The 19,270-nt window shown below is 40.6% G+C and overlaps 1 protein-coding gene across 4 annotated transcripts in view; it reads right to left on the reverse strand.

Moving 5' to 3' along the window:
• The window catches only part of LOC125878915 (oxysterol-binding protein-related protein 6-like), a 29,152-nt gene extending 17,341 nt beyond the window's left edge, over positions 1 to 11,811 (reverse strand). For 2 of the 4 annotated variants that reach the window (XM_049560403.1, XM_049560401.1), the window contains exons 1-2: positions 3,584 to 3,765; positions 495 to 709 (exon numbers count right to left, since the gene is read on the reverse strand). In XM_049560403.1, coding sequence (XP_049416360.1) covers positions 495 to 662 — 168 coding nt within the window. In that variant the 5' untranslated portion in view covers positions 663 to 709; positions 3,584 to 3,765. Of the gene's footprint in view, positions 1 to 494; positions 710 to 3,583; positions 3,766 to 11,654 lie in introns of those variants that run through there. The other 2 variants (XM_049560402.1, XM_049560404.1) reach the window with 2 other exon arrangements.
• Positions 11,812 to 19,270: the final 7,459 nt, after the last annotated feature.

Consider the following 19,270-nt stretch of genomic DNA (forward strand, 5'->3'; position numbering starts at 1 on the left):
CTTCCATCTGGTAGCACTTTATCCATTACTACAAAAACAGTTCAGTTGAGACATGAACACCCACAGTGACTGAAATAATAATAACAAAAAGGACAAGAACACTTTCTGGTAACATCACGTACATTATGAAAGACAACCAGCGAATTGTCAGCTGTAGTTTGTCAAGTCTGTCGGCCAAGTCACAGTAAGATTTTATTATTCCATAATCGCCTAATATGACATAGCTCTGTCGGAACGGACAAACATGTTGTGTAGTCTGAACCCAGCTTTAGACAGAAAAACATAGGGAATCAGGGTATGGGTTAAAAAATTCATAAGTTAACCCTTGGACTTACATAAACAGAGGATTTATTAACAAGAAACAAACTAGAATGGTACAAAATATCATAACAGAGATTAAAACAGCCAGTAAAGAGTGTAGCATGAACTTAATTTACTACATATTCTAAAAACAACACAGTACAGTCAGACACTGTACCTGTCGGTGTTGTTACCTGTTTTGAATGTTTGGAGGAGCCAGTGCTGCTGCTCCGTGAGTGGCCAGGTTTGAATGTACTAGCTGGGGATTTGTCAAGTAAGCTGATCACCGATTGGCTGCTGTTCAGAGGTGGCGGGCACACCTGAGGGTCCATTGGTGCAAAGGGGTAAGGATAGCGTTGCATGGAGTGACCTTCAGGACAGGTTTTGTCTCATGGCAAAGTACACAGCACTGAGGAAGTCAACAAAAAAGTAAATTAATTAACAGAACAGTGATAAACCGATAAGACACTAAGTAATCACAGTTTACAATACTGTGAAACTTTGCTGGTGATGGTTTTATTTATCTGACATCAAATAGTGTTTTTTTTTCCTCATTTAAAAATTATTCTCTTACCCAGCTCATATAGAGTGTGCCTTAATGGATGCACTCACCAAATCTCACAGTGTTCACTGAGGGAATTTATTTGTCTCCCATTCTGAACCTTTGTCATCTTTTGGCTGATATAATTGGCAGCACTTTAAAGCTACATTTGATAACTGTAGTATGTGACCCGTCTGCCATGTTGGAAAAAGTCATGCAAACCATGGCCCACTGGCCGAAGCAAACTCATTTTACAGCTAAACAGTTCAACAATATGTTTCTGAAAATATTTCAGGTGAGAAATAGGCAATGCAGCAACTCTAACAATACGTCAGACTCCTCGGCTTTGATTTGTTGTTTTTGTTTACGTGCAGTTATGCCATTAGTGTTACTCAATAAAGAGACAAACTTTATGTTTAACCCATGGCTTTATCAGCAACTGCCTATTGTGATAGTTTCAGCAAATATGACACAAAGTTCTTCTTTATAAAAGTTACTAAGTACCGCTTTAAACTAGGGTTGGGTACCGTTCATAATTGAACCGATACGGTACCGGTAACGGTATCTGGAATTCGGTACCGGTACCAAACAGTACCTTATTTCGGTACTTTTTAACCCTATGGGCCCTAGGCGTTTTTGGGGTATTTTTACTGCCATCACTTTTAAGCTCATATCACAGTCATTCTAAAGGCTACATACACATGCTATATCTTGTTTTTGTTTCAGGACAATCTGGGCTAACCAGATTTGCCATCATTTCATGTCCTTCTATGTGCCTGTATTTTATATTAATTTTATATCAATGAAAAAAACAAATCTGTGTGACTAAATTCTTACATTTTTACATGTATCTCACCATTGCAAGTTACATATTCTGCCATATATGAAGAGGGGAGACTCTCCGGAATCTGGCAATATAAGAACCATGATGGTGGGACATTGTCACTTCACAGCTGTCCATAACATGTGGTTTGTGCCAGGCGGACATAATTGCCAGTATTTTTCATTATTGCAAGAAATTCCATTGACTCATTCACCAGTCAAAGATCATAGAAGATCATAGAAAAATAGTCAACCAAGTGCAATGATGTCCTCCAAGATAATATTTGTTTTTCAGTTTCAGTTATATATTGGGGAGACATTTTGGGCATTTGGGGGGGGGGGGGGGGGCACATGTCCCCCTCAATATATATGGTGACTACGGCCTTGTCAGCATGCATTACGCTACTGTTGTCTGGGTGCGCAAAGGTGAAGTGGCTGGTCTTGTCATACAAAGTTTGATGGAGTGTCAACTGGACAATATGGAGATATTTGCATCTTGAAAGCCGGACTACAAATGTAAGATCTGTATAATGGGTTGTAAAGAAATTCGTCAGGTTTTTATTTTGTAGACAATTAATCTGTATTTAGAGCGTGATGGGATAACAGCACAATGATGTGTGTAGTCCTGCGCTTTCATGTGATATGCGTGGTATTTCTGTGCGAGCCTGCGTTCGCAAGTAATCCATCCAAGAGTAATGTGTGTGCAAAGCTGTATGAAAGCTCTGTTATACATCATTTTATTGTAATTTTTCGCTGTGAAAACATTGGATTACCGACAAGTGCCTTGTCGGAAAGCTACAATTCTGCTGATTCCGTGGCTTCTCACTATGATGCACAGTCGCGGAGAAAATCCACAGAGAAGAACGGGTGTGAATTTGGACGCACTATGTGTCGTTCGGGCCCATAGTCTAAACTTCTCAGTCTCAACATTTTATTGAGAACATTTAGGAACACTGCTGCACGTTAACTTTTGTCTGCACATTGTTTTTGTCGCCATTGCTGCTGAGTCTGAGGTGCCAGTCATGCGCTCTCACTCCGCCTCCACCTCAGGTACCGAAATTTGGCACCGTTTCATTTTAAGTGAATCGGTACTCGGTAGTGCCGACGTGAATCGATACCAAGTACAAAAAGTACCGAGTTTTGGTACCCAACCCTACTTTAAACAGAAAGGCCAGTTTTGTTATAAAACATCAGTTTGTACATTTCAAATATATTATACATACTTTTATAAGCGCAGTAAAAACTAACTTTGACTTCCATCAGTGCTGATGTAGGAGGGCTGGAATTCACTAGATCATTAGGTCAAATAGACAAATAAATGCATCATTAGCATGAAATCACAATCAGCAAATGGCCTATTAAATATCCAGTGGCTCTTTTTGTTCCTCTGGAGAAAGAAAACAACACCCCTCACTCCTCTGCCTTCAATGGTTTCCCATTTTCTCATTCAGTAGGTGAAAAGAGCCGGTAAGAGGAAGTGTTCAACGTTAAAATTGTGGCCTCAAGATGCCCAACCAGATTACTGTGGCAGTTTATTGTTGATGGCTGGCAGCCATTATCACATGAAGCTGACCTGTAGTCCTGAAGTACATTTGGACAATGTAACAACATAAATGCAATTATGTGAATTATCAATCTTACTACACCATTTATACTGTAATATCTGGGTTGCTCAAGGAATTGCAGAAATTGTTGTTCAAATTTTACAATATCAGCATATATTTTAGGATGTATTTTGTGTATAATGATGTAAAACTTTTATCCATATTGCCCACACCTACACTAAAAAGTGCACAACTACCGCAAGTGGTACTACTGATGACAATGTAGCAAATGAAAGTACCTAAAACCATCATAAGGGAACTGAAAGCAGCAGGTAAAATCAAAGAGCTTTGGTGACACATAGCAAATAAAACACACCTGGTGTCTAAGAAGCTGCTCCCCAATAGTCCACAGGAAATTCCTTTCCCTCAAGAAAAACCGTAGAGCTGCAAGAATTCCCCTCAAAGTTACAGTTTAAAAGCCGCACCACAGAAAGCAATGTTCCTAGTAGCATTCCTTCAGCATCTCAATCCTCTGAGAAGCTATGTTACACTGAGAGCAATGTCACACCTGACTGATGATGCACTAGTCAGACTGGTGCATATCAAAGCCAGCGGGTATCTGGGCGGGGCTGGAAGAACAACACACTCTCTACCTGACCAAACTGGCCTGCCAGCTTTCCATCACAAGGATGACAAGATCTGGAACAGATTTTTTGTCAGCAGATGTTGGCTTTATTAGAAAAATAAGAGCTCTCAACCGCATTCAATATTCAGTTCATCCCTACAAAGGTAAACAGTAGTAAATACTGTGTAGGTGATTTGAAAAGGTCAAACATAAAAAAGGGGGGTATTTAATAGAAGGGCAAAATCACAGTTTTAAATACCAGCAACAATGAACTTTTTATATTTCAGCAGAACCACTGTTGTTTGGAAAGTTACATTAAAAGAATAAAGGTTTAGAAATAAGTCTGGTGATACTCAACGTTTATCTTACTGTCAACAAAAATCATTTCATCGAAAAATGTGTTAAAATTTTGAAAAATGTCAGTCTGTCTCGCCCAAACCCCAAAATTACGTCATCTAATGTCTTGTTTCATACTCACGCCAAAGGGTTTTAGTTCACTGTCACGGGAGAATGTGTAAAGCTGCCAATATCTGAACGTAAGAAGCTGCAATAAGAGTATTTTGAGTCATTTTTGATATTTATTTATTTTAGGGCTGCCATGATTAGTCGACTACTAAAATAGTCACCGATTATTTTAATAGTCGATTAGTCATTGATTAGTTGACTAATCATGGCAGCCCTTAAATAAATAAATAAAAAATTGCTTGTGCTGACCCAAAGCAACAATTAATGTATCTAACAACACTAACAAGTCTTATGTGTGTATACAAAGCCTGATATCTCATTCCTCTGTGGCATGAGTCATTGCCATCAACGCACAGACAGTATATTAGGATTCAATCCCATGTGCATCATTCTACTCACTAGAGCACCAAATGTGGATTAAACCTCTGCTTAAAATAGTCCTTAACAAATGCACTATTTCCTCCTGTTTGAGGATGTTTGATAAAAAAAAAACTGTCAATCATAAATAGAGATCAACATTACCTCTTCCACTCAATTTAATATTTTTTGATTAAACATTTTAGTGGTAAATGTTTTCTACAGTACATTATATGCAGGGTTCCTGTTTTTTTCAATTTAAAAATTGATTTTTTTTTTTCTCTTTGCCCCACTTGCCATTGTTTTTAGACATATCAGATTCAGACTATTTTCAAACCTAAGGCAGCTAGCTGGTATACATGAAGGGTGAGACAGAACATGGGGAACGCCGGGGATGGTAAACAAAACATTATTATATATTGCCGCATGTTAAAGCTGCAATACGTTGTCAGCTACAGAAAATAAATTTGCCATTATGTTACAATACGTCAAAGGTAAACAAGTTGCCATTACTGTGGTGGTGACATCTTCCTACAACACACATGAATATAAATGCCTGCTGTCCTAAAAAATGTACAACTCTCTACTTTTACCTTTACTTTCTATGTAAAACGTCAAAGAACCTGCAGTTGTCAGCTGCTCCAGCAGAAGTGGCAAACTTCAATCTACAAAAACTGATGGTGAAATACAATCATCAGCTAAGTTAGCACTGTCTAGCTAGCTAACGTTTGTGGGCTAAGACCAGACACCCAGAAAATGCTCTGGGCCTTGAGGCCAATTTTTGTATTGGTCACAAAATGGATTAACAACTTCCCAGCCCGTCACCTGATGTCCTGTGGCCCTATTGACTCACATGGCAAAAGATGGAGAGAAATCAGTGGATACATTTCTTTGAGCATCACAAGCCCTGCAAAATGACTCCTTTTACTATCAAGATTTAATCATTCAGTCTAACATTTGGAATGTCTTGAGGAGCCAAATGTTATAATTATTTTATCCCCATTCAAGTTAACTGCGCTAAACTAGAAGTAGCTGACTCGGCTGGCAGAAGACTCGTGTGCCTGCTCTATGAGCCGCACAGTGAGGGAAGCGGGTAATTTTATATATAGCAGTTGGACCATTTTGGATTTGTGCGCCACTGAGCAACTCTCGTAGGAATGAACAGGGCTCCACAGTCAACAGTATCCAGTTCTCTCAATACATCCATAGCTAAGTCACTGTCAGGAGGCTACAGTGGTCCCACAGATACGATTAACTCAGCTGACATTTAATGCCAAATCAACAACCTTTGCTGCTGTCTGTGTCAGGAGGCAGTTTGGTCGTGCTTAATATGAATGGCATGTTAGTATGCGATTTCTAACTGTTATGGTTGTGGAATTACTTCCTCTTTGCAAAACATCCAGTAAACCAGCTGATTCTAGGAAGGTGTTTTCCTAACTGGTGGAACCAAAGAGGGAGGAGCAGAGAGAGGGCCAAAACATTCCCTACATGCTTTTGTACTACACATAATTGTGTGATAACATCATGGTTACAGACTCTAACGTACTAAAACATTCCTAACATGAGGTGATAAGTGATGTTTTATCATTGTATGCTCTTATCAGGGACAACAACATGCCCTCTTTCTAGAATACTGTGTCTCTTTGGTAATGTGAACTGATGTCATGTGATCCTTTCAATAATGGTGTTAAACTCCTATAATCACATATCAATAAACCATTTTTTTTTTTTATTTTGGTATCCTCCCAAGCACATAGTTTTGGTTTTTAGATATCTGGCTGCTTCCATGTCTGTGCACTAAAGGGGCATGGCATTTTGATGTGGTAGTCAGGGCACTAAACAGGGGATGCACTAATTTTAAAATTTTGGGCTGATACTGTTACTGACAATTTAAGTAACAATTTGGCCAATAGTCGAGAACATGAAACATGAAAAATGTAACTGCTTCAACAGCCTTTTTACTAATATATATATATATATATATATATATATACATACATACACACATATGTGTGTATGTATGTATGTATGTATACACACATACGCGTCAACACATTTGTCCTTTAAATAACTGCATTTATTCAAGTTTCTTGTCTAAAAATAAACTGAACACATCATGAGGATGTTATAATTTTCCTTCGCCTAATATTGAGATTTCATGCATCATAATGTTACTCAATGCAGTTTCAACACAGATTTATTGTTCACAGTGTAGCATTATCATGGAGATAGTCTCGCTCACCAGAACCTTTCTCAAGAAAAGAAAGGTCTGGCTGGGCCGACTCTCACTTTAAGATTGGAGAGAAAAACGCCCTGGCTGCTTGTATTTCTTTCAACCAATCACAATCGTTCTGGGCGGTGCCACAGCAACAGTGCGCTTGCAAAAATATTGCTGGGGGGGAAACAGGTTTTGGTGTAACACGCCCACAAAAATATCACCTACAGGACGCGAACCATGGCAGAAAAATGGCTACGTCCCCGCAAGATTAAACACTGCAAAAGTTAGTAAAGGACGTGTTGAAAACAGTTGAAAACTGCTACACAACTGGTGGTGGTAGGGCGGGACTTCAGCGGGTGGCTCGTTCCGCCCAATGAGAGGCTGATCTATGCAGCAAACTTCTGCCCACTCAGACTATCACGGAGACCATAGGGTACGTTCTCTGATGTGACAATAGTGACTTTACTGCATCCTCTATTCTGGGAAAGATCTCTGTTCATTCTTAACACATTTTCTATCATCCCCGACAGGACACCGACTGCTACTAGCCATCTTGTCACACAGCAGTAATATCACAGAACCCATCTGTCAAAACATTATTGTATTCTTCTTGTACTTGCTCATTGATTCAAGTTTGTGGCCGTTAGTCTCGAGCCCAAAATAGACTGACACAACAGAAGAACATCGGCCACTGCTTCAGTGAAGGTCATCTTATTTGCCACTAAGCAGATGGAGGTCAACAAAGACGATACCAGCCGATACCGATGTTCAGCTGATAAATCAGTGCACCCCTACACTAAACACATCTTTTAAAAGATCAGCAGCACTGGCTCTTTTCAAAAAAATGTCCTGGATACTCTACAGAATTAACAATAATACTTGAGTACTGTTTTAATAGAAACTAGTTACTTTGGCTTGAAGAAACTGTCTCTATGAAAACTGTTGACTGTAAGGTCTGTGAATTTTATAAAACAATGTGAATACCGTTTCCGGATCGCCTGGCTACCCATCAAAGCAACAGCAACAGCTAACATCCGACAACGAGCCATACGGCAACATTGCCAACAAACCCACACTGACACCGAAACAGCTAGACTGTGTCATTCAACCTGTTAATAACCGTTAGGTAACTTTACCTGTATGTTGCTTACAGTTAGCCCGTCACTGTGTGTGTGTGTGTGTGTGTGTGTGTGTGTGTGTGTAGGCGGACTCTCACCAACTGTCCCTAGTGCAGAGTTCACACTCAGGCAGCAGTAGTGTCCTACCGGCATGGCAGCGAAGGGACAACAAGATGCGAAGCACAAAGCCTTTGTTTTGTATTGAGGGATGCACTTCACTTATTGTTTCAAATACTTTAATTACAGGAGGTCACCAAACACCTGTAACTTAATCCCAATAAAAAGTCCAAGGCTCCACCTAGTGGTGCAACTGTTCCTGGTCTTCCGCATTATTGATTATACATATTATTAATCGGTTAAATTATTAATGGTAATTAATCAATAATCGATTAATCATTGACACCCCTATGTGCAACACAATGTCATTACTGTCATGGTGGGTGATACCACCACTGCATATGGGTCAAGAGCCTTTACTTAATCCCCATGACTACCAACTTGAAACAGTGGAAACGAAAAGACATTTACAGGGTAAACTGCAGCTGCACGTACCAGGGATTTCATCTAACTTCTTTTGTATTGGGAATCAGTGTCACAGAGGACCATTTTTTTAACCTTCTCAATGATGCTAAGGCACAGCAGCATCTGTATGAGCTCAGGAGGCTATGGGGAGTTAAGCTGACTCAATAGCTGCATACATAGTTGAAAGCATAAACACAATGTATCACAGCGAGGTATTCTAGCTGTAGGGGGCATTATTGGGATAACTACAGGATATTCAATGTTATATTCTTCAATTTCAAAACATTCAGATCTCACCTCCATCAAATCCAGGTAAATAAACTGCTTCTCACCCCCCAACAGTCACTCATGTCCAATGTGCCCTACCTGCCCTACCTATCCCCCATCTGATGTCATAGCCCATGACACTTTATTGAGTCATGAACAAGGACAGAAAAAAAACCTTTAGAACAACTATGAGAGGTATGTGGTCTGACCAGAAACCACAGAGAGAGCAGGGTCTGATAAACATCCTTGAGAGCGATATATGACAAACACCTTAACAACTTTATGCCTGGAGCACGAAACAAGGCCATGTGTCAGTTCAAGAATATGATGTTTGAATTCTGTGAACTCACTCAACAACATGTTTCCCATAGCTCACTGCAGGTTTCATGGTGATGTCACAGACAAGATCCTCAGCTTCAAAATCCATTGGTTTCACACATTGCTGCACAATTGCATCCTTAAAAAGGATGGTCTCATGTATAGTTATCCCTGCATGCATTGCCTCCGCCATTAGCCTTCCTCTTTCCTCTCAGAACTGAAATAAACAAATTAAGACATCCTACATGATGGCACACCAGACCAATGTCCAGGTTATCTCAGGAGCCATGACATAAAGCAAATTCTCAGCAGCTAAAAATCATAGTTGGTCTCCAAACACAGCAGCCATGGGAACCATGGTACCATCCAAATAACAGATTTAAGACCAGATGCAGATTGTATTGTGGTGTGTTCTTTAAGGGAAGTGCTGTCCCGAACAATCTGTTCTTTCACATGCATGTCTATGTGATGTCACCTCAGACAGGGCTGAGACCTGAACAGACTGGTTCCTTTTCACCCTCTTCTATCCTCCATCTTCACTCCCTCATCCCTTTCAGGAATGTGCCAGAGCAACATGCACAGGCTGTTTGGCCACATATGACTGATTAGGTCTTTAGATTTACAACACACCGCTACAGTTTTATTCTGATTCATAGGAGGGAAAGTCAAGTGCTTAGTAAAGACTAAACCTGTACTCTCTCAAAACAAAAGACAGGTAACACAGCTGGTGATATAAATCCCCATAGGAGCAGATGATATGTATGTCAACACAACAAAAATGAGAGAGAGAGGAGCACTCTTATGTGTCATTTACTTGTTTTTGTGACAGCATCTAAACTTCTTTTAATAACATTTTCACAGATTTCAGATTTCTTTGTCGTCTATGGTGAAACAGAGAAATAGAAAAAAGTTTGATTTGTTTTTTCACTTGACATCAATGGCAGCCATTATAGAGCTGGTTTCAAACCGCACTTCTGTTTTAGTACAGACTGAATTTTGTCTTATCAATTAAAAAAAACTGTTAAGTACTTGCATTTATTCTGCCAGCAGAGGCCCTTTCAGACACAACACGGTCTGAGTTGCACTGCCGCTGGATTCAGTGAACACAGCACAGCGGATGTGCAAAGAGCGGCTTATAGAGCAGTGCACTCACACTTTTAGGTTATTAGTACAGTTATAAAAAGTTTCCTTTGTAGAGTGAAGTTTTTTAAAACTCAAGCTCATTAAAAACACACTTGCATTCAAAAATGGGACAGGAATGTCTAAGTGATCTTGTTGTCATTGGCATCAACAGAACTCGCTAAGAAGCTGTCGCATAATGACCTAATTAACCACCTGCAGACGTTTGTGCCAGAACTCCCTCAACTGCTGAAAAATACCTGTTCTATAGCTCTTCTGTAGGGGAACATATATGCAGAGCTTATAAAGTTTTGGGACTTTTCTTTTGTTACCTGTGGGTAATGGGACATTTCTGTTTTTTCTTCTTCTTATTATTTATTTAGCATATATTTATTCTAACAATGGTAACATTGATAATGAAAATAATCCTTTGTTTATATTTTGAAGAAGACTGCACAGACATGTTTGTGTGTGTTTACCTGTCCTATGGTTAGTCCCATACTGTAATATATACGGTTATTGTAATGTTCAGGATTCTTATTAGTAACATTGGCAATGAACATATTTTTTCAGCTTAGTTTATCTATATCTATCTATATCTATATGTGTGTGTGTGTGTGTGTGTGTGTGTGTATATCTTGTAACCACTACAGACATTATGTCAGCTATAAACCAAAAATTAAACTATTTGAAAAAAACAAAACAAAACACTAACTTCATGATGAGAGAACTGGGAATGGCAAAATGCCAATTGGATAATGGAAATACATTAGTTTAGCAGTATAAACATACAACTAGGTAACAGGCTAATAAAAAGGTATCAAAGACATAAGAGCAGTTCTCAGTGTGACTTCAGTGGGAAACACAGCAGTAAAGAACTCTACCAAAAAAGACAACACACCCAACTGGCTCCTGGTGAACAGAGGAGCATCGAGTCACACAGGAGGGTGTGTGTGTATGTGTGTGTGTGTGTGTGTGTGTGTGTGTGTGTGTGTGTGTGTTGGAGACATGTAGAAGGCTCAGAAACAGGTTTGGGTTAAGTGCACAACACCCCAACCTCCGCCAAAGAAACGTGAGAAACGTTGACGCGAAAACATGACGCGTTTTATCAGTAAGGACTTTCTAAATGTTTCTTGCCTTTTAACATTGGCCAGTTTCACACTCACATGGTTCCAAAATGTCGTCAAATGTGGTTTCTGTGACCGCCGCTCATATTTTTTTCAAAACATTTCCAAAAAGAAATGTAACAACACTCGCCATCTTTTTTCACGGTACAAACAATGAAGCGTAACAACGCGCGTGACTGAAAAAGCACCTGTCCAAACACACCGACAAAGGATTTCTGAAAAGTTTCATTAGCTTATAAAAACAGCATCAAATTGATAAGTTAGGTTAAGTGACACGATACTTTTGTCAATTTTTCTGGGCAAAAACTCACCTTTTTTTAATGCGAGGTAGCGTCCTGCCGACTGCAACCCACCGGCTGAACTGATTAAACGCCTCTCCTGTGCTCCTCTCTCCGTTTCTCTTCTCTTCAGACTTGTGTGAAGCCGCCCTCGCTCTGCTACCTCTGCGTGCGCGTGGCACAGATTACCGTTTGAGCAGGTGTACCGGCAGCACAGGTGCATCATGGGAGCACCTTTTGCTTCTTTCCCCCCCCCCCAAAACAATTTAAAAAAAAAAAAAAAAAAAAAAATCAAATTTACAATTGGGAAACACAATCACATTGTCAGTAATAATAAAAATATAACTACAGTGTCAACAATGAAAAACACTTTATGAAGGGGTAGATCTAAGACACAGAGTTCCCCGTTTTCTTTTTTTTTTTACTGTAGCTGAACTTGTGCTGACTTCAAAATCAGTCACGTGACTTTGAAAATGCTGCTTAAATTTCTTAAAATTTTACAACAACCTCAGAGCATGCCTAAATGATCACAGTATCCTGAGACCCCAGAGGGTTAAAGAAAAAATGACAGTTAAAATGCAATGAGGCTGTAGCCATGGAGTCAGCATCGGGGGGACCAAATCTGCTGGGCAGTCTGAGGATAAATGAAAGCTACTACTGTCTTCATAAATTACAGTGCACAAATATAACGTAATAAAGACACTGATGTCCAGCAATGAGTCCCAAAACCCAGAAATGAGTTAGCATCTCAGCACTTAGCTATCTCAAAGTCAATGCGTTTTGGTTTTTTTGGATAGGCATTTGGTTTATGGCTGAAATCAGGTCTGTGGTTAACACAAGCTTAAGAGAGTTTTACATTTTGTTCTACGACATAAAATATGTCAGACAAGTTGCTCAATGAGACTACAGAGTGTCATCACGGTGAAAACTGCTTTACAACCCAATAATGGTAATGGTGACTCGTTAAGTCATGAAACCGTGGTGTAGTTTCTTTATAGCCTAATGTTAGCTTTTTACTTCTGGTTTTTGTATTTAGGCCTCCAATATCTTAAAAGTGGTGTTCATTTATGAAGATTATGTTGCTGGACAAAATGTGTAAGTATCTTAAACATTTGTTTGCCACAGAACTTATTTTCTGCAGTGATCCAAAATCCAATGGAAAAATCAAGCCAACCCTAACTCTAATGTCAGCCTACAGAAAAACATCTTCCCTGGAACTCTCTACACCCCGTATGCCATGTTCTGCTAGGTTGCGGCAACACCACTTGGACAAACCACACACAGAACTGCAGTACACTGTAATACTAGAACCAGCAATAATAATAGGGTGACGGTAATTTGTTAAGTTCATTTATGATTATGATTACATTTGCTAATGATTATTTTGGATAACATTGCATGATTGCCTATCACAGTGTAGCAAATTTGTTTGAATGTGAAAGAAAAAAGTAAAGACTAAGTAAACGAGAGTCGCTGCAGATAAATACGCCACCACACACTAGTGCGTCATAAGTGAGTCTACACATTATTTATTAGAAAATTCCTACATGTTATACCTTTAAGAGATAAATGGATTTGTTTTACTGTATTCAATATGCTGCATTATCATTGCATAATAATACACCATATTAATATGCAAATGATTCATTACTTCAAGAATAATTTGTGCCCAGAATTGGCTGTGGTGTGGTATGTGCACTGTCACAAATTAAACATTATTCTGCTTTTCGTCAAATTCAGTACATGAAAAGAATAAAGGATACAGTGCAACCAGTATGCAGAATGACATTTACCTTAATAGCTATGAGTTCATGCAATAGGAAGTGAATCAGTCATGCACGGTTCTTCTAATTGCTGTAGACTGTCTGCAGAGAGGTGAGCATTAATTAATGGCAGTCCTCACCTCTCAAAATATTTCTGTGCTGAACTTGAAATAGCAGTAGCAGTAGCTATAACTCATTGCTATTTGGGACAATAAACACTTAACATAAAAGCTACACGCACAGAAAAAACATAACAGCAGAGACTGTATTTGTCTCAGTGGACACCTGCACCGACAGTCCAGTGGGCAACCTAGTCAACAACTGTCCACTCTGAGTGCAGCACTCCTAATCTCCTGTCTTAACTGAGCTGCAGCACTCCCAAACTCCTATTTGTGCCGAGCTACACCACTTCCAATTTCCTGTTTGTGCTGGGCTGTGCACTCCCAAGTTCCTGTTTGTGATGTGCCTGAAGTTCTTGAGCTGATTCCCTGACCCTGTTGAGCTGCAGCAGTGCCAAGTTTCTGAGCCGCAACTGCCTCCTGCCACCCCTGCTGGGCCCCAACGCTCCCGAACTCCTCTCCTCTCTAGGCCACAGTATCCGCTATAGTCCCCGCTCCTGCTGGACTGCAGCATCCTGAAGTCCCCACTCCTGCTTTGCCGCAGCATCCCCAAGTACTTGTTCCTGCTGGGCCGAAGTGGCCTCCAGAGGTTCTCCGACCAGATCTGCTTCACCCATCATGTTGGCCTCCCGGCCGCCCCCCAGATCTGCGCCATCCATCATGTCGCTCCCCCAGCTGCCCCCGAGATCTGCTCCGCCAGTCATGTCTGCCTCTCTGCCGCCCACCAGATCTGCTCTGCCCATCCTGTTTTCCCCTATAGTCAGCCTTGAGAGATGTTCCACCCACCTGGTTGGCCTCATGGCCAACCCCCAGATTTGCATCGCCCATTGGGTCATCCTCCTGGCTGCCCTCCCGATCTGCTCCACCTGTCTGCTCAGCCTACTGGTCCCCGCTCCTGCTGGACTGCAGCATCCTCTAGTCCTGCTCCTGCTGGGCCGCAGTGGTCTCCAGAGGTTCTCCACCCAGATCTTGCTCTGCCCATCATGTTGGCCTCCTGGCCGCCCCCCGGTTCTGCTCCGTCTGTCATGTCGGCCTCTCGTCTGCCCCCCAGATCTGCCCCGCCATCATGTTGGCCTCCCAGCAGCCCCCCAGATCTGCTCTGTCTGTCTGCTCAGTCTGCTGGTCACCCTCCAGATCACTTCACCTGTCTGGTCATCCTCCTGCTGGTCCTTAAGCCCTGCCTGGGCATCCTGGTCACCCTCCTGCATGGTACTGCTTATTTTTCCTGCCCACAGGCTGTCCCCCCAAGTTTCTCTGCTGCGCCCCTTATCAGCCATCAGAACCATCTGCCAGAGATTCCCTGCTCCGCCATTGCTCAGTTCCTAGACCAACATTTGAGCCAGGTTCCCTCCTACAGGCACATCAGAGTTGACCTGCAAAACAGCATCAGAGAAACACTGATTTGTAACGTCAAACTGCTTTATTCAGTGTATTACCAGTTTATATCAACAGGTTTGTTTGTTTTGGAGAGTAAGAGACCTCTGCGGATAATTTGGCTCCCAGTAAAAACCTCCTGAAATATTAACACTGAAGGAATTCTAACTAGGAATTGTTTCAGCTGGTTGCAATCTGTAATCCTCACCACTAGTTGCTACTAAATCTCCCTAAATCTTACACACGCGACCTTTAAGTAAGAGATAAATTAAGTAAGAGATCATAAAGTAGAAACTAACAATGCAGCAAAGACAAAACTTTTAGGTTATATGTCTTTTCATTTTATATTTGAATGGCTGAAATGTTTAATTGTCTGGATGAGGATTCAGAATGAGTTCTGTGTGCAGCATTTTGCCCACAGAGACTGTTGAAAACCAAAAGAAAATGATTCCCAACTGGATTAACATTATTTTTTCCATCTATTCATTTAACTCTGCTTTTCATGGAGTACATTCCGGTGGACATCAGCAATAAATTTGGCGTTCAGTCTAGAATTTGAGCAACATTTGAACTCAAATTATCTTTACTGTGACTAGAAAATAGGGAGTAATGTAATCTCTAGTCAGAGCTTTGCAGTCTTCCAACTTCTTCTTCAGAATTGGGTGGACATTGTGATGGGTTTGTTTCCTCCAAGCAGCAACCAATGAAATGTAGCCAGTGCAGAGGAGCCAAAAACTGCAGTTCATAGAATGATCACTTGAGGCTGACTCCATAACAGCGTAAATCCCCACAGACCCCAATGTTAAAATGCTTGCTTTATAGCAAGTAACATGTTCACAGCCTGGTACAAAAAATGGGTTTGATCTATTGCTAATTTCAACATTCATGACAACTGTAGCTACTTGGGGTAAAAAAAAAAAAAAAAAAAAATTAAAACACCCGTTTACCAAGGTATGCCTATTTAAGGGTGGGGCATTACGGCAGTAACGTCATTACCTGTGAAGGAGGGGAGGGAAGAGAGCATAGCAGCTCAAATAAAAAAAAAAAAGAAACAGAAAAAAAGAGCACAGCAGGAGGAGAGTGACAGCTGACGAAAAACAGAAAATATTACTCCGAAAAACAGGGAAAAAATTACTCCGACAGTAATTAGTCAGAAAGCTTAGTGTAATATTAATTTGACTGACGCGGCTGGATCTGTGCGCATTTGGTCGCTAAGAAGACTGTTAAGAGTGGGTTAGCTCGATCTTACAACTCCTTCTTAGTGAAAGATCTTCTTAAACTAAGAGCGATCTGGGAAATGCATTTTTCTTTCACGGGAGGCTTAAGAGTGTTCTTAAGAAGCTCTTAGCGCTACAAGCCATCTGGGAAACGCTGCCACTATAAGTATACTTGAGTAAAGCCTTAACATGCAAATACACTGAATTTGATTGTAGCTAGGAATGAGTCTGCCTAGTTAGTTAGCTATCTAGCTTCTGTGGTAAAAAAAAAAAAAAAAAAAAGAAAAGAAAAAAAAGGTGGGCACTGATCAAAATAATTCTGCTAGCTAAACTAGAAGACAGTCTGGAACATACATGAGCTGAAGTCAGTTGAATGATTGAACAGCGCATGTTCTAGAGATTTCAGCTTGGTCATTTGTGTGAAGTGGGACTATAGCTAAATTAATGTGATAGCAAAGTAGCCTAGTTCAATACTGTGCCGCTGTATCAAACAGGCTTGAGAGCTAATAGCTGGCATGTAAATGTAGACGTGTTATTACTGATTTCAAAGCAAGTTTCAGTATAAGAAGCATAGTAGGCCTACTGAAATATTGTAAGTAAATACATTTTTAGTGATCATTATCATTACTGTTATTATGTTTTTGCACCCTTTATCTTACTCCGTCTGCATAATTTGACCATGACTTTGACCTAAATGCATTTTCTTGAATTCTGGTGATTTCAAAAGTATCATCAACTGAATGGGCACCCTAAATTTAGTTGGAAATGACACCTTAAACGTTTTTCTACTGTGTTTGGTTCCAAAGTTAAGCATATTTGAATATTATTGGCGGCCATCTTGAATTTGACCTCTCCCGGGCCTCAGAGATCAAATCTGACTTCCCTCCACATCTGAAAATAAACCTTATGGTATGTACAAACTATGGTAGAAATTTCATGCTTTTTTCAAAAAGTGCACAATTTATCTGGTAATCCGCTGTACAATATTAATAGTTTTTTGAGAGCTTTTGAGTTTTTTTATGTTGTGTTTTCGTTGTGTTTTCACCATAGTTCGTAGTTTTGCCATCGTTGATCTTTTTTTGCAATAGGCTCATTTTAGAATCGAGAATCGTTTTATAATCGTAATCGTTGCCCTCTGAATCAGAATTGAATCGAATCGTGAGGTGCGTAAATATCCCTACCCCTACATACTACGTCTCTTTAGAAACCTTGATATAATACATATGAAATGTGTAAATGTACAGTATTCTTGGTTTGCAGAAACATACAACACCAGCATGTCCGACTGCAAAATGTAAAGGAAAAGCACTGAAAGAATGAATATGTGCAGACTGAGAAAATGTGGCCAGCCCAAGTACAGTGATATTTTGTATTTATTTTTTTGGTTTGCATGTGTTCTTGTTGCCCTTCTGGTTGGAGTTTGCATGTTCTCCCTGTGTCAGTGTGAGTTTTCTCTGGGTACTCCGGCTTCCTCCCACTGTCCAAAACCATGCAGGCTTGGGTAATTGGTGACTCTAAATTGTTTGTAGGTGTGAGGGTGTTCCCTGCCTCTCGCCCATTATCAGCTGGGATAGGCTCCAGCCTCCCCACAACCCCTAACAGGATAAGCAGTACAGAAAATGAATGAATGATAAATGTTATCTTAGGGCAATAGGTGGGGATGCAAGGGACATGTCTCACTCATTATATAGGACATATGCATTTGTCTCCCCCAATAAAAACAAAGTAGCAGAGGCCTTTAATTTTGGAAAAAAAATCAAGACATTACTCCATAAATTGATGTGGAAAGGCACAAATTTCGCACATAAATGCAGGAAATTAGGTGTTTGATCCTCAGTTTCTGGTAGAGGACCTCCAATGCCCCTACTTTTTATGCGCCCCACACCCCAATGCTGAAACGAAACCTACGCCCTTGATGACAGTTAAGGGATTTTTCTCAGCTCACTTAATTTTGCACAAACACATACTGATAGTCAGGGAATATTGCAAAAATCTGGGAATAAATTCCTTGCCAAAAAATGTCTTCATCAATGTGTTTGTAAAGGTGTCTAATAACACATATAAAAAGATTTCTGTATCAGTTGATTTCCTGTGGCCCCAGATTGCAGAAACCATATCATAACCGGTGAAGGCATGAGAAAAGAGCAGGTAGTGCCTCTGTTACACCCCACCCTTGGGTGGCCCTATGGGGCGAACAAAACTCCAAACACTGACCCAAAATAATCACATGAACACACAACCCCATTGTGAGAGGCAGCAGGACCAGCAGTCCCCACATCAGAGCCTCTCTCCTCTGCTGCTGCTGGCACAGGAGCTCTTAAGCCCCTCCTCCATGCCAGGTGTGCTGCATCTCATAAAGTAATGCAGCACACCTGGGCAGATCTACAAAGGAGGGAGAAGGGACAGCAACACAGAACACACACAGATGTAACAGCCTCTATCTTTCAGAGAGAGCTTTTGGATCTTCCTCACCTTGTAAGAGCCCTTCGATGTGGTTCAGAAGAGTGGATGATTGGTGTTTGAGCTATGGTGCACCAGCATTACTAGCACATCTGTATCTTCTGCCCGCACCTGAAAATAGAACTAGATATGTACAAAGTGTCTAAAACTGTGCAATTGTCATGTTATTTAACAGTGCTAGTACTCTTCCTTTCTGGGGATAAATGCATTTGCATTACAACATGGCACATCAAAATGCAGCACAATGCGACAAAATATCAAACATATAACTGTAGTTGATGTAAGTACTGTAACAATGCTTCATAATGTTTTACTGACCTCAACAGAGTCATTTGTGGCAGCAGCCACAATCAAAGTGTCAGCATCATTTTCACACTGCTCCACGGCGATCTGATGTTTCCAGAATGTTGAAGACAGGAGATGGATGAGCTCACTCTTTTTATGAGTGTTGTCTGTGAACTTTCTCTCAGTGTCAAATGTATCTTGTCTGGTCGAAACTGTCGATCACAGCAAGAGTTCTTGGACACTGGATGTGGATGTAATCTTTTGGTGAGCTGCTTTAGCTGTCAAAGACAAGAGAGATCTTCTGAGAGTGACTGCCAAGACACTACACATAGCTCAGGTAACTGTTGGCAATCTTCTGCTAAGGCTGACCTTGTCAGCCATGGCTACTTGACCATGTAAAGAAGCCATCTGCCATCAGGCACCAGATTGGA

The sequence above is a fragment of the Epinephelus fuscoguttatus genome, linkage group LG19, assembly GCF_011397635.1.
Source record: "Epinephelus fuscoguttatus linkage group LG19, E.fuscoguttatus.final_Chr_v1".
In the NCBI taxonomy this organism is placed as follows: domain Eukaryota; kingdom Metazoa; phylum Chordata; class Actinopteri; order Perciformes; family Serranidae; genus Epinephelus; species Epinephelus fuscoguttatus.